This window comes from Ursus maritimus, unplaced genomic scaffold, assembly GCF_017311325.1.
Source record: "Ursus maritimus isolate PB19 unplaced genomic scaffold, ASM1731132v1 scaffold_32, whole genome shotgun sequence".
NCBI lineage: Eukaryota > Metazoa > Chordata > Mammalia > Carnivora > Ursidae > Ursus > Ursus maritimus.
This window is the reverse complement of record NW_024425786.1, coordinates 18,794,000-18,809,578: the sequence shown is the minus strand read 5'-3', so window position 1 is coordinate 18,809,578 and position 15,579 is coordinate 18,794,000. Positions and strand designations below refer to the sequence as shown.

At 44.1% G+C, this 15,579-nt stretch overlaps 1 protein-coding gene across 1 annotated transcript in view; it reads right to left on the bottom strand.

Annotated features, from left to right (window-relative positions):
• Positions 1–1,838: 1,838 nt before the first annotated feature.
• Positions 1,839–15,579, bottom strand: part of MACO1 (macoilin 1) — a 59,330-nt gene continuing 45,589 nt past the window's right edge. Inside the window, exons 7-11 of the mRNA XM_040619009.1 lie at positions 15,051–15,209; positions 13,531–13,713; positions 11,213–11,333; positions 7,028–7,202; positions 1,839–2,315 (exon numbers count right to left, since the gene is read on the bottom strand). Coding sequence (XP_040474943.1) covers positions 2,113–2,315; positions 7,028–7,202; positions 11,213–11,333; positions 13,531–13,713; positions 15,051–15,209 — 841 coding nt within the window. The 3' untranslated portion in view covers positions 1,839–2,112. The remainder of the gene's footprint in view (positions 2,316–7,027; positions 7,203–11,212; positions 11,334–13,530; positions 13,714–15,050; positions 15,210–15,579) is intronic.

Sequence of the window (15,579 nt, the reverse complement as noted above, 5' to 3'; positions counted from 1 at the left end):
TCCAACCCCACCCCTAACTTGCTTTTTCGGGAAAAGAGGGTTGTACCAGAAAACAAGTCAGCCATGTTTCTAACCATATGTGAGGGAGAAAGAAAGTGGGGGGGGGGCGGGGTAGGGAGAGAAAGGGGGGGGGAGGGAAGCATGAGGGAGAGAGAATGAGAATGCATATGTCTTAAGTTGGACTAGAACTAAAACCAACTTGAGACCCTGCATGGATTCATCCCAAACCCTGTTTCTGCCCCCCACACAGGGCACTGCCCCCTGAGAGGGTGCGGAGATGAGGAGAGAGCAAGAGCGACCATCAAGGGCCCGTTCAGAACAATCTACCTTGTTGTCCCTCCTGCAAAGTTTAAAAAGGCAGAAAACTAGTTTTATCTGTAAGAAAATGTTTATTCTTTTGAACCCCACAGGGAAAAAAAAAAAGAGAGAATGCAGCCAAGACCACGTGTTTAACGAAATAGTGTCCCAAAAGGCAGCAAAATGGGGGAAACCTCAACACAAAGTCAGGGACAATTTTCCATGTTTTTGCACAAAGATGAAAAAAACCTATGACAATTCTGAGTAACACTTCCATGGCGACGATTACACACGATGATTCAAAAATGCAAAATGGCAGCAACATGCACACCTGGCTAAAGCTAGAAGTTTTTTTTAACCCCAAAATAAGATCTGTGATTAAAAGGATGGTTCTTTTTAATACTTCTAGTTTGCTGACTTGCTTGTCCTACTTAATCTGCTTTAAATATGACGCACATGCCAATTAACAGGAAATTTGAGAAGAACTATGTCCTTCCAGAATCCATGGCAAGGAAGCAAAACCAATCTATTTGGTTTCTTAATTTTCCTAGTTTCCCAATACAATTTTTGCTTTGCCCCTCCCTCTCCCAGCCCCTCCCCCCGCCCCCACCCTGATTCTTAAACACTTCCAAAAGTTGCCAAACACTTTTCTACAAGTGTCTAATATACACTTGAAACTGAAATCTTTGTGCAGAGTTTTGAGTTTAAAACTCTTAAAAAAAAAAAAAAACAAACCCTCCTTGGCACAAGAGCTGAGGAATAGTCAAGTTTCTTTTAAATCATCAAACACAAGATGATGAAGAGAGGAAAGCAGTTAAATGAAATGGAAAGAAAAAAAAAAAAACCAACCCAAACTTAGAACGGCAGCTTTTTATTAGCTGTCATCGCAGTCTCTGGCACAGAAACACCGGCCAGCTCCCCGCCCCCAGGTGCTTGCCTCGAGACGAGTCCAGAACACCGTGGTGCTTTCTCTGAAAGGACATGGGCCGGAGCCACGGTGGCCACGAAGAGCCCGGCTACCCACCAGTTTACAGCAGGGTCCGCAGTGAGCTCGACACAGATAGAAGACACATGATGGCAAAGGGGGAAAACTGTTTAAAATCATCAAGTTTCCTCTTGAAATGTCTTTTCCCAAGGCACTGCTAGCAATTTTCTAGGACTGAACACCCGAGGGGAACAGGACTGTCTCAGACACAACCCCAGTGCCGCTCTCATAGCTAGGCTCATCACCTCGCTCCCCTCGTCTTAAATGACACTCCCGGAATTTGTTTGGTCCTTGGAGGGGTAATCAAGTTCTGTTTTCTGTAATATCAAGAACCATCTTCTGTAACGCAGCTCGAAAATCAAAGCCGTGTGAGGTTATTAACCTTCCGCTCTAGAAATGCAACGTTGTCATTAGCAACCCGTGTGAATCCAATGGGCAGGTTTTGCTGACTTATTTAAGAACAAAACCAAAAGAAAGGATTGAGAAGCAAAAACCCTGCTTTTTTTTTTTCTTCAAGAGGAAACTGTAAGAATACATAAAAGGCAAAATTGGCTACTTGAAATCCAAGAGTGGTTTTAATGTATTGGCCGAGAAAAATAAACTGCAAAGTTCTGTGAGGTCTTCTAAAAATTTACAAGAAAAACTGATGGGCAGTTCTAATCAGACTTGGATGTTATCTTCCCCCCCTTTTTAAAAACGACAACATATACAGTCCCACAAAATACAATATAAACTTTTTTTTTTTTTTTTTTTTTATCTTGACTGCCAGAGATGCTCCTTTGTGATGCCTTCTGGTAACCAAATGGTTGGGCAAAACCCACAGCTGGTCTTCATTTCTTCAGAGGCTGGTAAACAGAGGCATTGGGATCGAGTCCAGAGGGGCTGGTCTCCACAAATTTGGAAGAGTAGTGGGGGGAAACGGGGCTCAGGGGGCTGGTGGCGGCACTGTAAGTGATGCTGGGCATGACGGCCATGACTTCAGCTATCTTCTGTTTAAGGTCCTTGATTTCCTGGTCTTTCTGAAGAATTTGTCCTGGAAGATCAAAGACCCACCATTAGTGAGAAGGGAGGGCTTCTCTAACGCGGTGCCCTTGTCGCAGGCCAATCCCAAGTGCATTCTGCTCCAGCTCTGACGCGGTCTGTAAGGGTAGGAACTTTTCCTGTTAAGGGCCAAATAGTAAATATTTTAGGCATTATGAGCCACAGACTGTCTTTGTTGTTTTCTTTTTTTTCCTTTTTTTAACATGGAGAAATATAAAAACCATTCTTGGCCCAAGGGTGGTGCAAGAACAGGCATCAGGCCACATTTGGCATGTGGGCCACGGTTTTACAGGTTTTTGAAAAGGGATTCTGTTAATGCAGGTGTGACAAGCAAAGAGGTCACTTCCAGAAGCCACGTTCTAAGCACAGAAGCGGCCTACGGCAGCCTGAGAGGGTACAAATTTTGCACCCTCTTGAGCTGGACTATTTTTCTGGGAGGCTGGATATCTGAGTGTCCGCCCAAGGCACAAAGAACAACGGAGGCCGCAGAGCCAGTCTCGGCACCCTCAGGCTCCAGGTTCTCTGACAGAAGATACACGAAGCTCTGCAGCGGCTGCACTGGGGGCTCCCACATGACTCAGCGTGCTCACCCCTGCCTCTTGGCATCGTGCCTCTCAGCCTGTGGGCCTGCTCTGTGCCCGGCTGGACGTTTGCACAACATTGCAGCACACCCTCCCTCACTATGCTTAGTTTCTAGATCCGACCAACTCTTGCCTGCCTTGGGCCACTTCCCTTTCCATGCCTCTCCTGCTCTGTGTTTCCTCTTAAAGTTTCCACTTCCTTACAAGGCTTTCCCTGACCCTTCTAAATCAGACCCGACCCTGCCCCCCAATTCCTAGATTCTCAACACACCCTACACCTGCCTTTTTGTCACTTTCTTCTAATAAGGATAATAATTACCGTAGCTAACACACGTGCCAGGTACTGTTCTAAGTGCTTACATAGACTTATTTATCACAATGACCCTATGACGTGGGAATTATCATCATCATCATCATCATCATCATCATCATCATCATCCATTTTATGGATGAGGAAACTGAGGCAGAGAGTGGCTGAATGACAGTGCCAGGACCCGGCTCTAGCGGTCTGGCTCCAGAGTCCGCACTCCTGTGCACGGCCTTCTTCCATCTCTTGTAACTATTCATCTGGTGATGACTAGTATCCATCACCTCTCCAGTGGCCCATGAGCTCCGTGAGGGCAGAAACCGCCTTCACAACTTTATTCACCGCTAGATCCCTCGTGCCCAGCCCAGCAGAAAGCTGAGGCTCTGCAAGTTACGTATCCTGCCCGAAGTCATTCAGTTATTAAGAGGTAGAGCAAGATTTAAACCCAGCACCAGTGTTCCAAAGTCTGTGTAATTTCCATCATGCTTTGAAGTTCCTGGTCTACTCGGGGAAGCGCACTTAGGAGTAGCCCCTCAGAAATTTAAATGCTTACAAAAAAAAAAAAAAAAGAGGCTGCATTTGAGTTGCACTCATTTTGAGTCCTACAGAAGACGGAAATGTATCTGAAATGTTAAGAGAGCACGGTGGCACGTTTTTAAAAAGGATGTAGGAGAGATGAACATCATTTTGGAACTGGGATGAAGCAAATATCGAAAGTAGGAAGCAGAAAAACAACAAGGGCTTTGATTTGAATTACAAAGTTGGATCCTTACTAGAATATTCTGAGCTTGACAGTGGAGGGAAGTAGTGGGGAAGGCAGCAGAGCCGTAGAAAGGAACTGCTCCCTCTGACTCCCTTCGTGTCCCCTCGGCTCCAAGGAAGCATCAAATAGCCTCCTCCCCTCTGAACAAAAGAAGCCTCAGACGGATAAAGAGCCTAACAGCATCTGACAGATGAGCCACCGTATCTTTTTTTTTCCAGGCAGATTTAAGTTTGATTTTTTAAAAATCAGCAACATGCAAACATTCCCGGAGCTTTGGAAAAGGCAGTTCTCTTTGCATTTTGTCACTTTACAGGAGCTCCTGGGCTGACACGGAAGCACAGACTCCCCTTGGCTACTCTGAGACCAGGTGCTGCTCCACTCCGGGGGCTAGCTCCTCCAAGTGGACGAATCCAAGTCAATGAACGAGTCAGAGAGGGGTGGCCGCTTCTCAGCGAGCTGAGCCAGGAGGGCAAAAAAGCCAGTACGTGGTCAGAAGTTCAGCTTGAAAGCAGAATTCCCAGGAACCTTCTTTTTAAATGCTTTCCCGGGTCCAGCGTAACACGCCTGACCCTCAGCCTGCTCCTCTTCTCGCTCTACCACCTGCGCCGTCCCGAGCCACTCCTATGGCTCTGTTGGCTTCTTACAACTTCTATATTCCTTCCTCACTCCCGGCGTGTGGGCCTCTCTCTGGGGTTTAGACCCCAAATTCCCACTGACTGATGACAATCTTCCACCTGGCTGTCAGGAAGCCACCCCAAATCAGAACGTCTCCAATCAAACCAGTCTCTCTTCTCCTCCTTCGAATCTGTTCTGCTCTTTTTCCTTTGCTCCCGCGAACTTTATCCTCCCACGCCCCTTGGGCGCCTCCAGTTTCCCTCACTCCCTGCCTGGACCATGCCCCCCTCCCCCCACACCTCACCTCTTAGACAAAGACAGCGACAGCTTCCTCACAGGCCCCTCTGTCTCCACCCAATCTCACCTTCCAAATCCATCTTTCACACTGTTATTCCAAACGCCAGAACATGTCACCTCCTTCCTTCTGAAAATCCAGGGAATACATTCTCTAGTATGCCTTCATTTATGGTCTTCCTAATCTTCCGCGTCCTCCAGCTGGAGGCCACTGGACTGCTCACCTGGACACTCCCAGCACTTCTTGCCTTGGCTTACACACTTTCCTCAGGTAACGACGTTTTCCCTGCCATTCTCTGTTCTCCAAATTCTTCCTTCAAAGCCCACTCCATGTCACCTCCCTCAGGAAGCCACCCTTGATCTCTGCTCTGGCCCTTCAAGCCCTCTACCTCTACCTAATGGAAGCAGGCCTTTCGGCTTGGCTTGCCCAAGTGCAGTAATTCTCACAGGGTCTGCAGGGTCCAAACCATCTTCATGATAATACTAACATATCATATGCCTTCTTCACACTCATTCCCTCCTGGGGGTAAGTGGAGTCTTCCAAAAAAACACACAAGTAAAATTACAAGAGGCCAAATGTAGAAACCGAGATGAGAATGTATCTTCTATTGAGCCAGAAATTAAAGAGAGGCGCTCAATGTAAAACAACACCATTTTTCTCATTATTATTATTATTTTTTTGGTTTTGGAAAATACAGTTAATTTTTCATAAAAATATGTTAACAGGTTATATGTTTATTATGTTATTTTAAAAATGAATTGATACATGTTTCAAAGTTTTTAATTTCTAATAGGTAAATATTGCTAGATATAACCCACTTGGAAAAAAACTCCTTGGGGAACTTGGTAATTTTAAGAGTGTAAAGAGGTCTCTAAGACCAAAAAGTTTGAGCACCACTGCCCCAGTAGATGCCCCCACTAGACTGTGTCTTGTTCATCTTTGTCTCCTTTTTAGCTTCTAGTACAGTGCTTCAAATGCTCTTTAAGTATCTGTTGAAATATTCTTCTCCTTCTACCAAGTCCAAGTGTTTGAAAATTTTTTTCAGTAATCTATGGCGGGCTAATCAATTTCTTGGACAAAATCCAAATTGCTTTTCATCAGGCTATGTCATGCCTCTGTTCAGAAACCTTCCAAAGCCTTCTGTGTCACTCAGAGTAAAGTCCAAAGTTCCTTCCACGGGCTACAAAGTGGTTCCTGCCAGTCTTGACTTGTTGACTCCAACAACCCTGCCCATCCCTCAGGCTGCAGCCCCACTGGCTGCCACACATGCTCCTTCCCCCTGAAATGCACTCCCCCCACCGCAGACTGACACGGCTCACTCACTCTTGTACTTTCAGCCTCTGCTCAAATGCTCCGATCTTCCACGACCACCATGTGGGACCCACGGCCCCACATACGGGGACACACTCACGCATCCTGCCCGACACCGCTTCACTTCTATCCCTGCACCCCTCAGCATGTGCTCTGCTCTGTGCTTGCTTGTGACTGCCTGTCCCCCTGGGGAGCCTCACGGTGCCTGGCACACAGTAGGCCTCAGGAAATCCCTGCTGAGTGAACAGCCTGCCCCCCAGAGGCTGCTCCCACCGCTCCCTCGTTTGTAACCATGCAGAGCTGGCTGTGGCTCGGAACACACCAGGCCCTCCTAGCTTCCCTGGCCTGGCCCAAGCGGTTTCTTCTGTTTCGATGCCTCTCTGCCCCCCACCCCACTACACTGCTTCTTCACTGGGTTAACCCCTGCTCGTCATTCAAAACCCAGCTCAGACATCAGTTCCCCTGGGAACAGCCCTGTTGAACTCCCACACGGGCTTGGTCCCCTGCCTCTCCCTCTGTTCCCACAACCTGTACATACCGTGGCACCAACACTTTTTGGTGGCTCTGCAGTTCTCTATTTCTTCAACACCGTGAGCTCCTTGAGCGCAGAAACTCGTACTCTTCTCTGGATGCCCTGCACTTGACATATTCTCACCTCAAAATATGTCTGCAGAATGAACTAATGTGATGATTCCTAAATGCTGGGCACTTCTCAAACCACTTGAAAAGAAAACTGAATGCCTTTGGTTCTGAGCTCTAAGGGACCTCTGCTTTCTGCGTCCCTGTGCATTCTCAGCCATACCACTTCATCTGGGGCCCGCTGCTCTCCTACCTTGGGCGATCTCGAGCTGTCGCTTTGCATCCCCCAGTGCAGAAAACAGGTCCAGCTTGATCCTCGTCTCTGCACTCAGACTGTTCTCCAGGTGCTGTGTTTTATCTTGCATGGCCGAGAGGGCTGACATTAACACCTCAGTGTCCTTCTCGTTTTCCTTATACTTCCGAAGCTCCTATCAACATCATCAAAGCAGCAAGATGTTACAAGATAGTTTTGGCATCGATGTCTACAAATTAGCCTGAAATCACAAATAAAATCCCGCTATTACTGACCTGGCCCCTAGAATACAGAATCCTGGTGTTTCATGGGTTAAGACCTCACCTCTTAGAGGGAGTACAAGATGTATTTATATGATGATATGACATACGAAAATATTTTGGTAGATAAATTTGACTGTGTTGGGCTGTTTCTAGTAACAATAGACTCTGTCTCCAAATGAAACAAGCCAAATTCAGAGGAACTACAAAGAACTTTTTCCTTGCTGCCAGTTGCAAATGTTGTTGTAATGCTGTAACCAAATTTGCCAAAACTCTACTCTCAACTTCCACTAAAAATATAGAAGTGTTCATTATTTTGACAGGACATACTGCAGAATAAGCCCACTTAAAACATCTGGTAATGTAGCCTATATATATATATAAACATATTTAATATATGTTAATATAAATATTACCATATTTAATATATATTATATATTTATGTAATATATAGCAATATATTATATAATGATATATTTATTTAACATAAATATATATAATATATTTAATATAGAATACAATATATATTATTTATACGTGTGTGCATGTGTGTATATATATGTACACACACATACAGGTATTTTAATTTTATTCATTTTAAGACAGAAATCCAAACATATTACAGAAATTTAGAAATATGTTAAAGTTCAAGGAAGAAAATGAAAATCACTTAATATCCCAACACTGTGAAAAACTTTATATACTTCCCTTTAGTATTTTATAAGCATATGTGTATCTTTTAGCATAAATGAAATCATACTATATGTAGTTTTGTGTACAGTTTTTAAAAAACTTATATAGTCTCAAATGTTCTTTGGAAATGTAATTTTTAATGGCTGTGTAATATTCCTACTTATATGTACCATAATTTATGAAACAAATCTCCCTTTGTTAAGATTTTTTTCATTTATATACCACTATGATGAACATCTTCATATATCAATCATTGATGAGATTTTGAAATATTTATCTTGAGAAGAAGTTGTAAAATGGGAAATACTTAAAAAGTATATGACCTTTTCCAGAAAGTTATACCTCCACCAGCAATTATGAGGCCTGTTTCATTCATCCTCACCCAGGCTGATATTATTATTTAAAAATTCTTTGCTAATTTCACAAGAGATAAGGTAAACAAAAGCAAAAATAAGCTACTGGAACTACACCAAAATAAAAAACTTTGGCTAAACAGAAAGGCAACCTACTGAATGGAAGAAGATAACTGCAAATGATATATTCTATAAAGGGCTAATATCCAAAATATATAAAGAACTTAAACGACCCAACACCAAAACCAAATAATCTGATTAAAAATGGGCAGAGGATCTGAACAGACATTTTCCCAAAGAAGACATAAGATGGCCAACACGTGAAAAGATGTTCAACAACACTAATCATCAGAAAAATGCAAATCAAAACCACAAAATCATCTCACATCTGTTAGAATAACTATTATTAAAAAGGCAAATAACAAGTGTTGGCGAGGATGTGGAGAAAAGGGAACCCTTGTGCACTACTGGTGGAATGCAAACTTTCTACTTTTCTATCAAAAGTAGGAATACCATATGATCCCGTAATTCCACTATGGGGTATTTCCGAAGAGAACAAAAACACTAATTCCAACAGAGATATGCACCCCTGTGTTTATTGCAGCATTATTTCCAACACATGGAAGCAACCGAAGTGTCCACTGAGAGATGAATGGATAAAGATGTACACGTGCACACACACACACACACACACACACACACGCACACGGAAGAATATTACTCAGCCATAAAAAAGAATAAGATCTTGCCATTTGTGACAATATGGATGGACCTAGAAGACACTATGCTAAGTGAAATAAGCCCGACAGAGAAAAAAAATACATGATTTCACTGATATGAGGAATCTACAAAACAAAACAAATGAACAAACAAACAAAAGCAAAAACAGACCCATAGATACAGAGAGTTGGTGTGGGCAAAATGGATGAGGGGGAGTGGGAGGTCCAGGCTTCCGGTTACAGAATACACAAGGGGATAAAAGGTACAGAACAGGGCGTAGAGTCAATGGCACTGTAACATCATAGTGTTGTATGGTGACAGATGGTAGCTAGCAGCTACGCTTGCATGGAGCACAGCATGACACACAGAGTTGTGGAATTACTACGTTGTACACTTGCAACTAATGTAACATTGTGTGCCAAATGTATTGCAATTAAAAAAAAGAAACAGAAATTTCACAGGAGATAAATGATATCTAGTTTTAATCTGCAGGTCTTTGGTGATTGATGAGGATATATTCTTATAAGCCATTTATTTGTCTTCTGTGAATTATTATTTTTTTTTAAAGATTTTATTTATTTATTTGACAGAGATAGAGACAGCCAGCGAGAGAGGGAACAGAAGCAGGGGGAGTGGGAGAGGAAGAAGCAGGCTCATAGCGGAGGAGCCTGATGTGGGGCTCGATCCCGCAACACCAGGATCACGCCCTGAGCTGAAGGCAGACGCTTAACCGCTGTGCCACCCAGGCGCCCCCTTCTGTGAATTATTTGTTCATATCTTTTACCTATTTTTCCAAATATCTGAGCTTTACTTAACAAATTTTATGAGCTACCTACATATCAAGAATATTAATTCCTTATATTTGTTGTAATATCTGTACTCTATGCAACTGATTTTTTTTTCTTTGTGATTTCTTCCATTATTTTTGTGTAGAAAGTCTTTCCTGGTTTCAAGATCAAATTCTAGTTTAAAACCAAATGCTTTCTGCCTATATTCAACTCCATCTGAAATTTCTTTTTGTCACGGTATGAGATGAGCTGCTTTTTTTTTTTTTTTAAGATTTATTTATTTACTTGAGAGAGAGAAAGAGCGAGAGAGCATAAGCAGGAGGGAAAGGGAGAAGCAGACTCCCTGCTGAGCAGAGGACCAACGTGGGGCTCAATCCCAGGACCCTGGGATCATGACCTGAGCTGAAGGCAGATGTTTAACCAACTGAGTCACACAGGCGCCCCAAGAAATGAGCTTCTAATTTTATTTTTTTTTCCTAGTTATCTAACTTTACCAAAGCCTTTTTCTGACCAGTCCTCACTGTTCCCATCCATTTCTGCTGCTACTTTTACTGCACACTTTAGGCTCTGTCTCTAGGGCGTCTATCCTACTCCACCGACTTGGCCATAATTTCCTACCGGTTCCATGTGATTCAAATTACTGTAACTTCCCAGTATGCGACGTTATTTTTAAATGTCTCTTTGGAGAACCAATGCCAAATACCTGGCTAAGGTACACACCGCCCAGAAAACCGGTTGTGTCCACAGCACTGGCAGCTTTCCCCATCATACACTGCTCAGAACTGCAATCTACAAGGCTGAGAGCCATTCAGAACAGTCAATTCCCTGGCGACAGACAGAGGGTTAGGGCTAAGAAGAGGTGCAAAAGCTCCAAAGCACACTAATCTAGCCTATAACCTAAAAAAGCGAAATGAATCTACAGTAGGTCAAATTCTGGTATAAACCGTGTCAAAACACGGTCAACATTTCTGATTGTATTAGAATCTGACTAATTAAATATGACTTGAATGAGCTGGACAAGGCTAGAGCTTTTTTTGTCGTACAGAGATTTTCAGATGCAGTGGCATTTGGCCTATCATCTAAAGGCACCATCTCGAGGCACCTGGGTGGCTCAGTCCATTAAGCATCTGCCTTCGGCTCAGGTCATGATCTTGGAGTCCTGGGATTGAGCCCTGTGTTGGGCTCCCTGCTCAAGGGGGGTCTGCTTCTCCCCCTCCCTCTGTGCGCTCAGGCTCTCTCTCTCTCTCTTTCTCACATAAATAAAATAAAATCTTCAAAAAACAAAAAGGCACCATCTCCACTTTGCAATGCAGGGCACACAGCTAACACGGAAGAAGCCAAGCAGGAGGAAGTCTTCTGTGCTCCCCATACCTGAACTTTCAGCTCTAGTTCTCTGATCTGGTCTTCTTTCACCTTCATGTCCATCGTGAGCTTCTTGCCCTCTGCTTCTAATTCTCTGATCCGATTCCGTAAGGTTTCGGTGCACTCCCCCCTTTTGAAAAAGATGAGAAGGAAAGACAGGGATTTAAAAGACTAGAGGTTCACTTATGCTGCAAGATTGATATTTCTCTTATACTCCAGAGTCTGTCAGGTTTCAGTTTTTGGCTCAGTCTGCTCATTCTCTGTTCTTTGATAATTTCAACAATGATCTAAAATAATTAATTGGGTATCGAATATGAGCCAGACACCAAGTGAGGTACTTTACCCATTCTGCTTTCTTTGCAAGGGTAGGATATACTGTCCCATTTTCCAGATAAGAAAACCAAGACTACACAGATATAATGCCAGTCCACCCTCACCTAGCTGGTAGGTCACAGAACTCCAGGGATAAGAACTGAGGTGTTGCAGCTTCCCAGTGCGGCAACCTCCCCCAGGCTGTGTGACCTGAGACAGTGCCTGTGAGCTCAGCGAGAGAGAAGTGGACGCGTACTATCTCCAGCAGAGGGCAGTGAGCTAAAGCAATGTTCACTTTGGAGGGTCTCTGCCTGGGAAAGTTCACCTTTCTTGAGTCATGAAGTCTCCAGAGCATTAGGTTGCTTCTCAGGGCTGTTAAGAAGAATAAACTAAAAAAGATGATGGTAACCGCCAGTCCAAAGCTGACGAACCGTTTAGGTTTCAGAAACAGCTGGATGGAGAAAGTAGGTGTCCTCTGCCTACCAAAAAGGAAGGTCCGGTGAGAGACTGACACCTCGAGATTTACTTGAGAATAAAAACAGCCTCTACCTAAGTGATGGCAAACGAGGACCACCTAAGGATAAGATCAAAGCAAGTAAGCTTGACTGGAAGCAAAAGGGAATCAGGGAAGAGACCGAAACCGCTGTACTGATTCTCAGGCGTAAGATACCAAACAGTATGGTTAAGGAACTGTCATAGCCTCCTCAGTGGACTTTTTTTTCAGGGTAGGAGCTGCTGGCTGAATTAAGGACAGCACAAGCCACACTGATGACTGTTCAGAAAAATCTCCTGCAAGCCTAAGAGCTTCAGAGACGTGTGCTTTTTACAGAGGTCCATGCTTACAAAGCTTTAAACGGATGAACACACAAAACCCCCACATCCTAGGCAGGCTAGTGAAGTGTCTTGTGAGTCTGTCTAGATGCTGATGGGCCAAGTGAGCTCAGCCATCTGCACTAGAGCGGCCGGGGGAGGCAGGAGCACAGAGGGGGGAAGAGTTCCCTCTGGCAATTATTTCCTTAAACGTGAAATGATGATCCGTCAGTTCTTCTACAAAAGCCAGAACCCAAAAGAAGGCTTTTAACATGCCACATACAAAAAAGAAAAACTTAAGGAAGAATTACAGTAGAATTATATTGATAAAAATTACGATAAAAATTTAAAATAAAATCAATAATAATGTACCCTCACTCTGCAATTGTAAACCCATAACTGACTCCCACCACACAGATGGACTTCGCTAGTCAAAAAAGAAAAACAAAGAAAAGAAAGAGCCCCAAAGTGAAGTAAAAGCGCCCCACCCCCACCCCCGCCCACCAAAAGGCTCTTAAGGATCTTCCCTCCTTGCTGGAATTCAGTTTCTGGAATACTTGTATACTTTTCAATGGTATAGAAGGAGTCCCCAATTCTCAACACTCCACAAATTCAATGATATCTAATAGTGACTTATGTTTTTTGTTTTTTTTTTCATCTTTTCCAGCTCATGTGACAGTTTGCTGATATCCAACAAAGACGGGAGCAGTCAGTACAAAGGACTTGGGCGACCAAGATTTTCTTTTCTTCTATTTTAAGATAAAAACTTCAGAAACACATATACCTGACAGTAGAGAGTAATGACAGTTCTATAAAGGAAATAAAATTCGAGACTGGACACTCTCCAAGAGTTTAGTAGTTCTTGGCCACACAGAAAGTGACCGGAAACCCTTTTAGGAGCAACGCTTTGCCTCCTGGGTGTGGGAGGCATGGTGATGCCCTCATCCCGCTCCCTAGATGAGGTTGCTGGGGGTCGAAGCTGTTACAAGACAGCGCAAGTTGCACAGATGGGGCTTAGCCAGCTCAGGAAACGGTACTTGGTGGCAACCTACTGGTGTGTGATGATTCTATTTCAGCCCTGCCCGAGGCCTCAAACTCCCATGCCGGTCTTTGTCTTGGTGCAAGGCAGGCCTACCTCGAATGAAGCACCGGGGCAGGGAGGCAGGTGCGGGGCGGGGGAAGTGGGGGGAGTGGCATGGACATACCTAGACGCGGCAGCAAATGCAACAGCCCGGGCAGCAGTAGCTTCTTCCAACTTCTTCCTTTTTTTCTCCTCCATTAATTGCTTTTCTACAAAACTTCGGGCTTCCTGCTCAGCTTTTAGCTTTTTCTCCAACTGGCTGATATTTTGTTTGTCTTTTTGCTTCATTTGCACAGCATTATGTAATCTATATGGAAACAATTACCATACAGAGTTTTGTCATTAGAAATGCCCACTAGAAACCCTGGAGAAACATGGCTCCTCTTTTGAACGGCAAACCATAAATGTCAGCTTCCAGAGTGCCCGGGAAAAACATGTTGTCATTGTTCTTTAACAAGCCCTAGACATCAACAAACAAGCTGCCTAACCAGATACAGAATGAGACCCAGCCTTTGCTCTACTATGGTAAGCGATCTACAGAAGGCGATCCAGAAAAAAGGATAAAACAAGTTTCTATTAGAGGGAAAGACAGCTGTACAGCTAATTCTAGTTGTGCCCCAAAGCACCTTGAGAGAACTTTGGTTGATCAAAGAACTACCGATGGAACCAGGCCCACGGAAGCGGAGGTAAAGGGTGGGAGGGGAAGGTTCTTCTTTGCCTGCATACAATTATGCTACAGCCTTTCCTTTTCCAGCGGTGAGATGTTTTCTCAAAGTATCCCAAAATAGATCCCGGACTTAGAGTCACAGGGTGCTTGATTTCAGATAGAAATTTCAGCCATATTCCCTTCCCGCCTATTACCAGCCCAAGCTTTCCACATCAGTACAAGGTGAGTTAATCTCAGTGTAACAGCGTAAGGCGAGATGCTATCAGTGCGAGAGCCATCATGTAGGTGGGTCAGAAGCAACGGAGCAGTTATGTGCTTACAATGCTCTAGCTTTTGAGTTATGTTCCTCAAGAATGTTGAAGGACTCCTCTTTCAATGGGGAAAGCCCAGAGCCTACCATAGTAAGCATTACCCCAGGCACACATTGCTGAGAGATTAAAAAAAAAAAAAAGGACAGATCGATATGGAGTCAAGAAGTAATTCCAGGATGAATCAATGGGAAGCATACACAAATTCACACCGAAGAGCTGGCTTTTTGCTTGCCTCTTCAAATAAAATCAAAGTTCAATGTCATTTTTTAGTTCCAGATATCAAAGTAAATAGAGTCTATTCCTCTGGAAACTTTCATTCAAAGGAGCAGGATTTTCAAATTGTGGCAGAACGACTTTTTTACTTATATTATCACAAAATTTTACTTATATTATCACAAAAGCTCAATGACTACTTTCAACTAAGAGAAGAACTTATTCAATGAAAGAAGAACAGTAATATTAATAAACCTCTGTTGTGATGAAACAAGTTTTTATGGATTTTATAACATGTTGAATATCTGGTACACTAAATATTTTAGACATTTCATTTAAACCCCCCTCTGCCAGGCCTCTTTGTCATCACTCGTCTTTTGCTCTGGCCTCTGGAAACCACAGAATCAGTGCGGCCACTCGGCTCTCGACCGAAGGCCCGCCAGGCGCACGTACTTGTTCTGCAGCAGCTCATTCTCCTGCCGGAGCTGGCCCATCTCGGAGCGGACGCCCCGCTCGGCGCTGGAGAGGGAGCTGATCTGACTGCGGAGCTCCTGTTCCACTTGTCTGCTGGCCTGCAGGTCAGCCTTTAACTTTTTAATGTCTTGTTCCAGCCTAGGAGAAGGAGAAATGTGCATTTTCATCAGGGAAAGGACACCCACAGGGCTCTGTGGGAGACCCTGGCTGAAGGCCCAGACGCCCCGTGGGGTGGGGTGGGGGGCAGAAGACCCCTCTGGCAGCTCCTGCCAATACCATGGCTCCCATCTTCCCGTCTGCAACTGGCTTTTCACTGTGTGCTTCTTTCTGCCTGGATCCCCACCCCTTCCCACTGCCAGAGAATAACCTGATTTCCTCCACATGTTGGGGCACTGACAGCCGAGGTGCTTGTGAATTCCTGAGCGGCTAACAGGAGGAGGGAAAGGCAGAGAGATGGTAGCTGAAGGCTTGGATCCCCCAACACACACACACACACACACACACACAC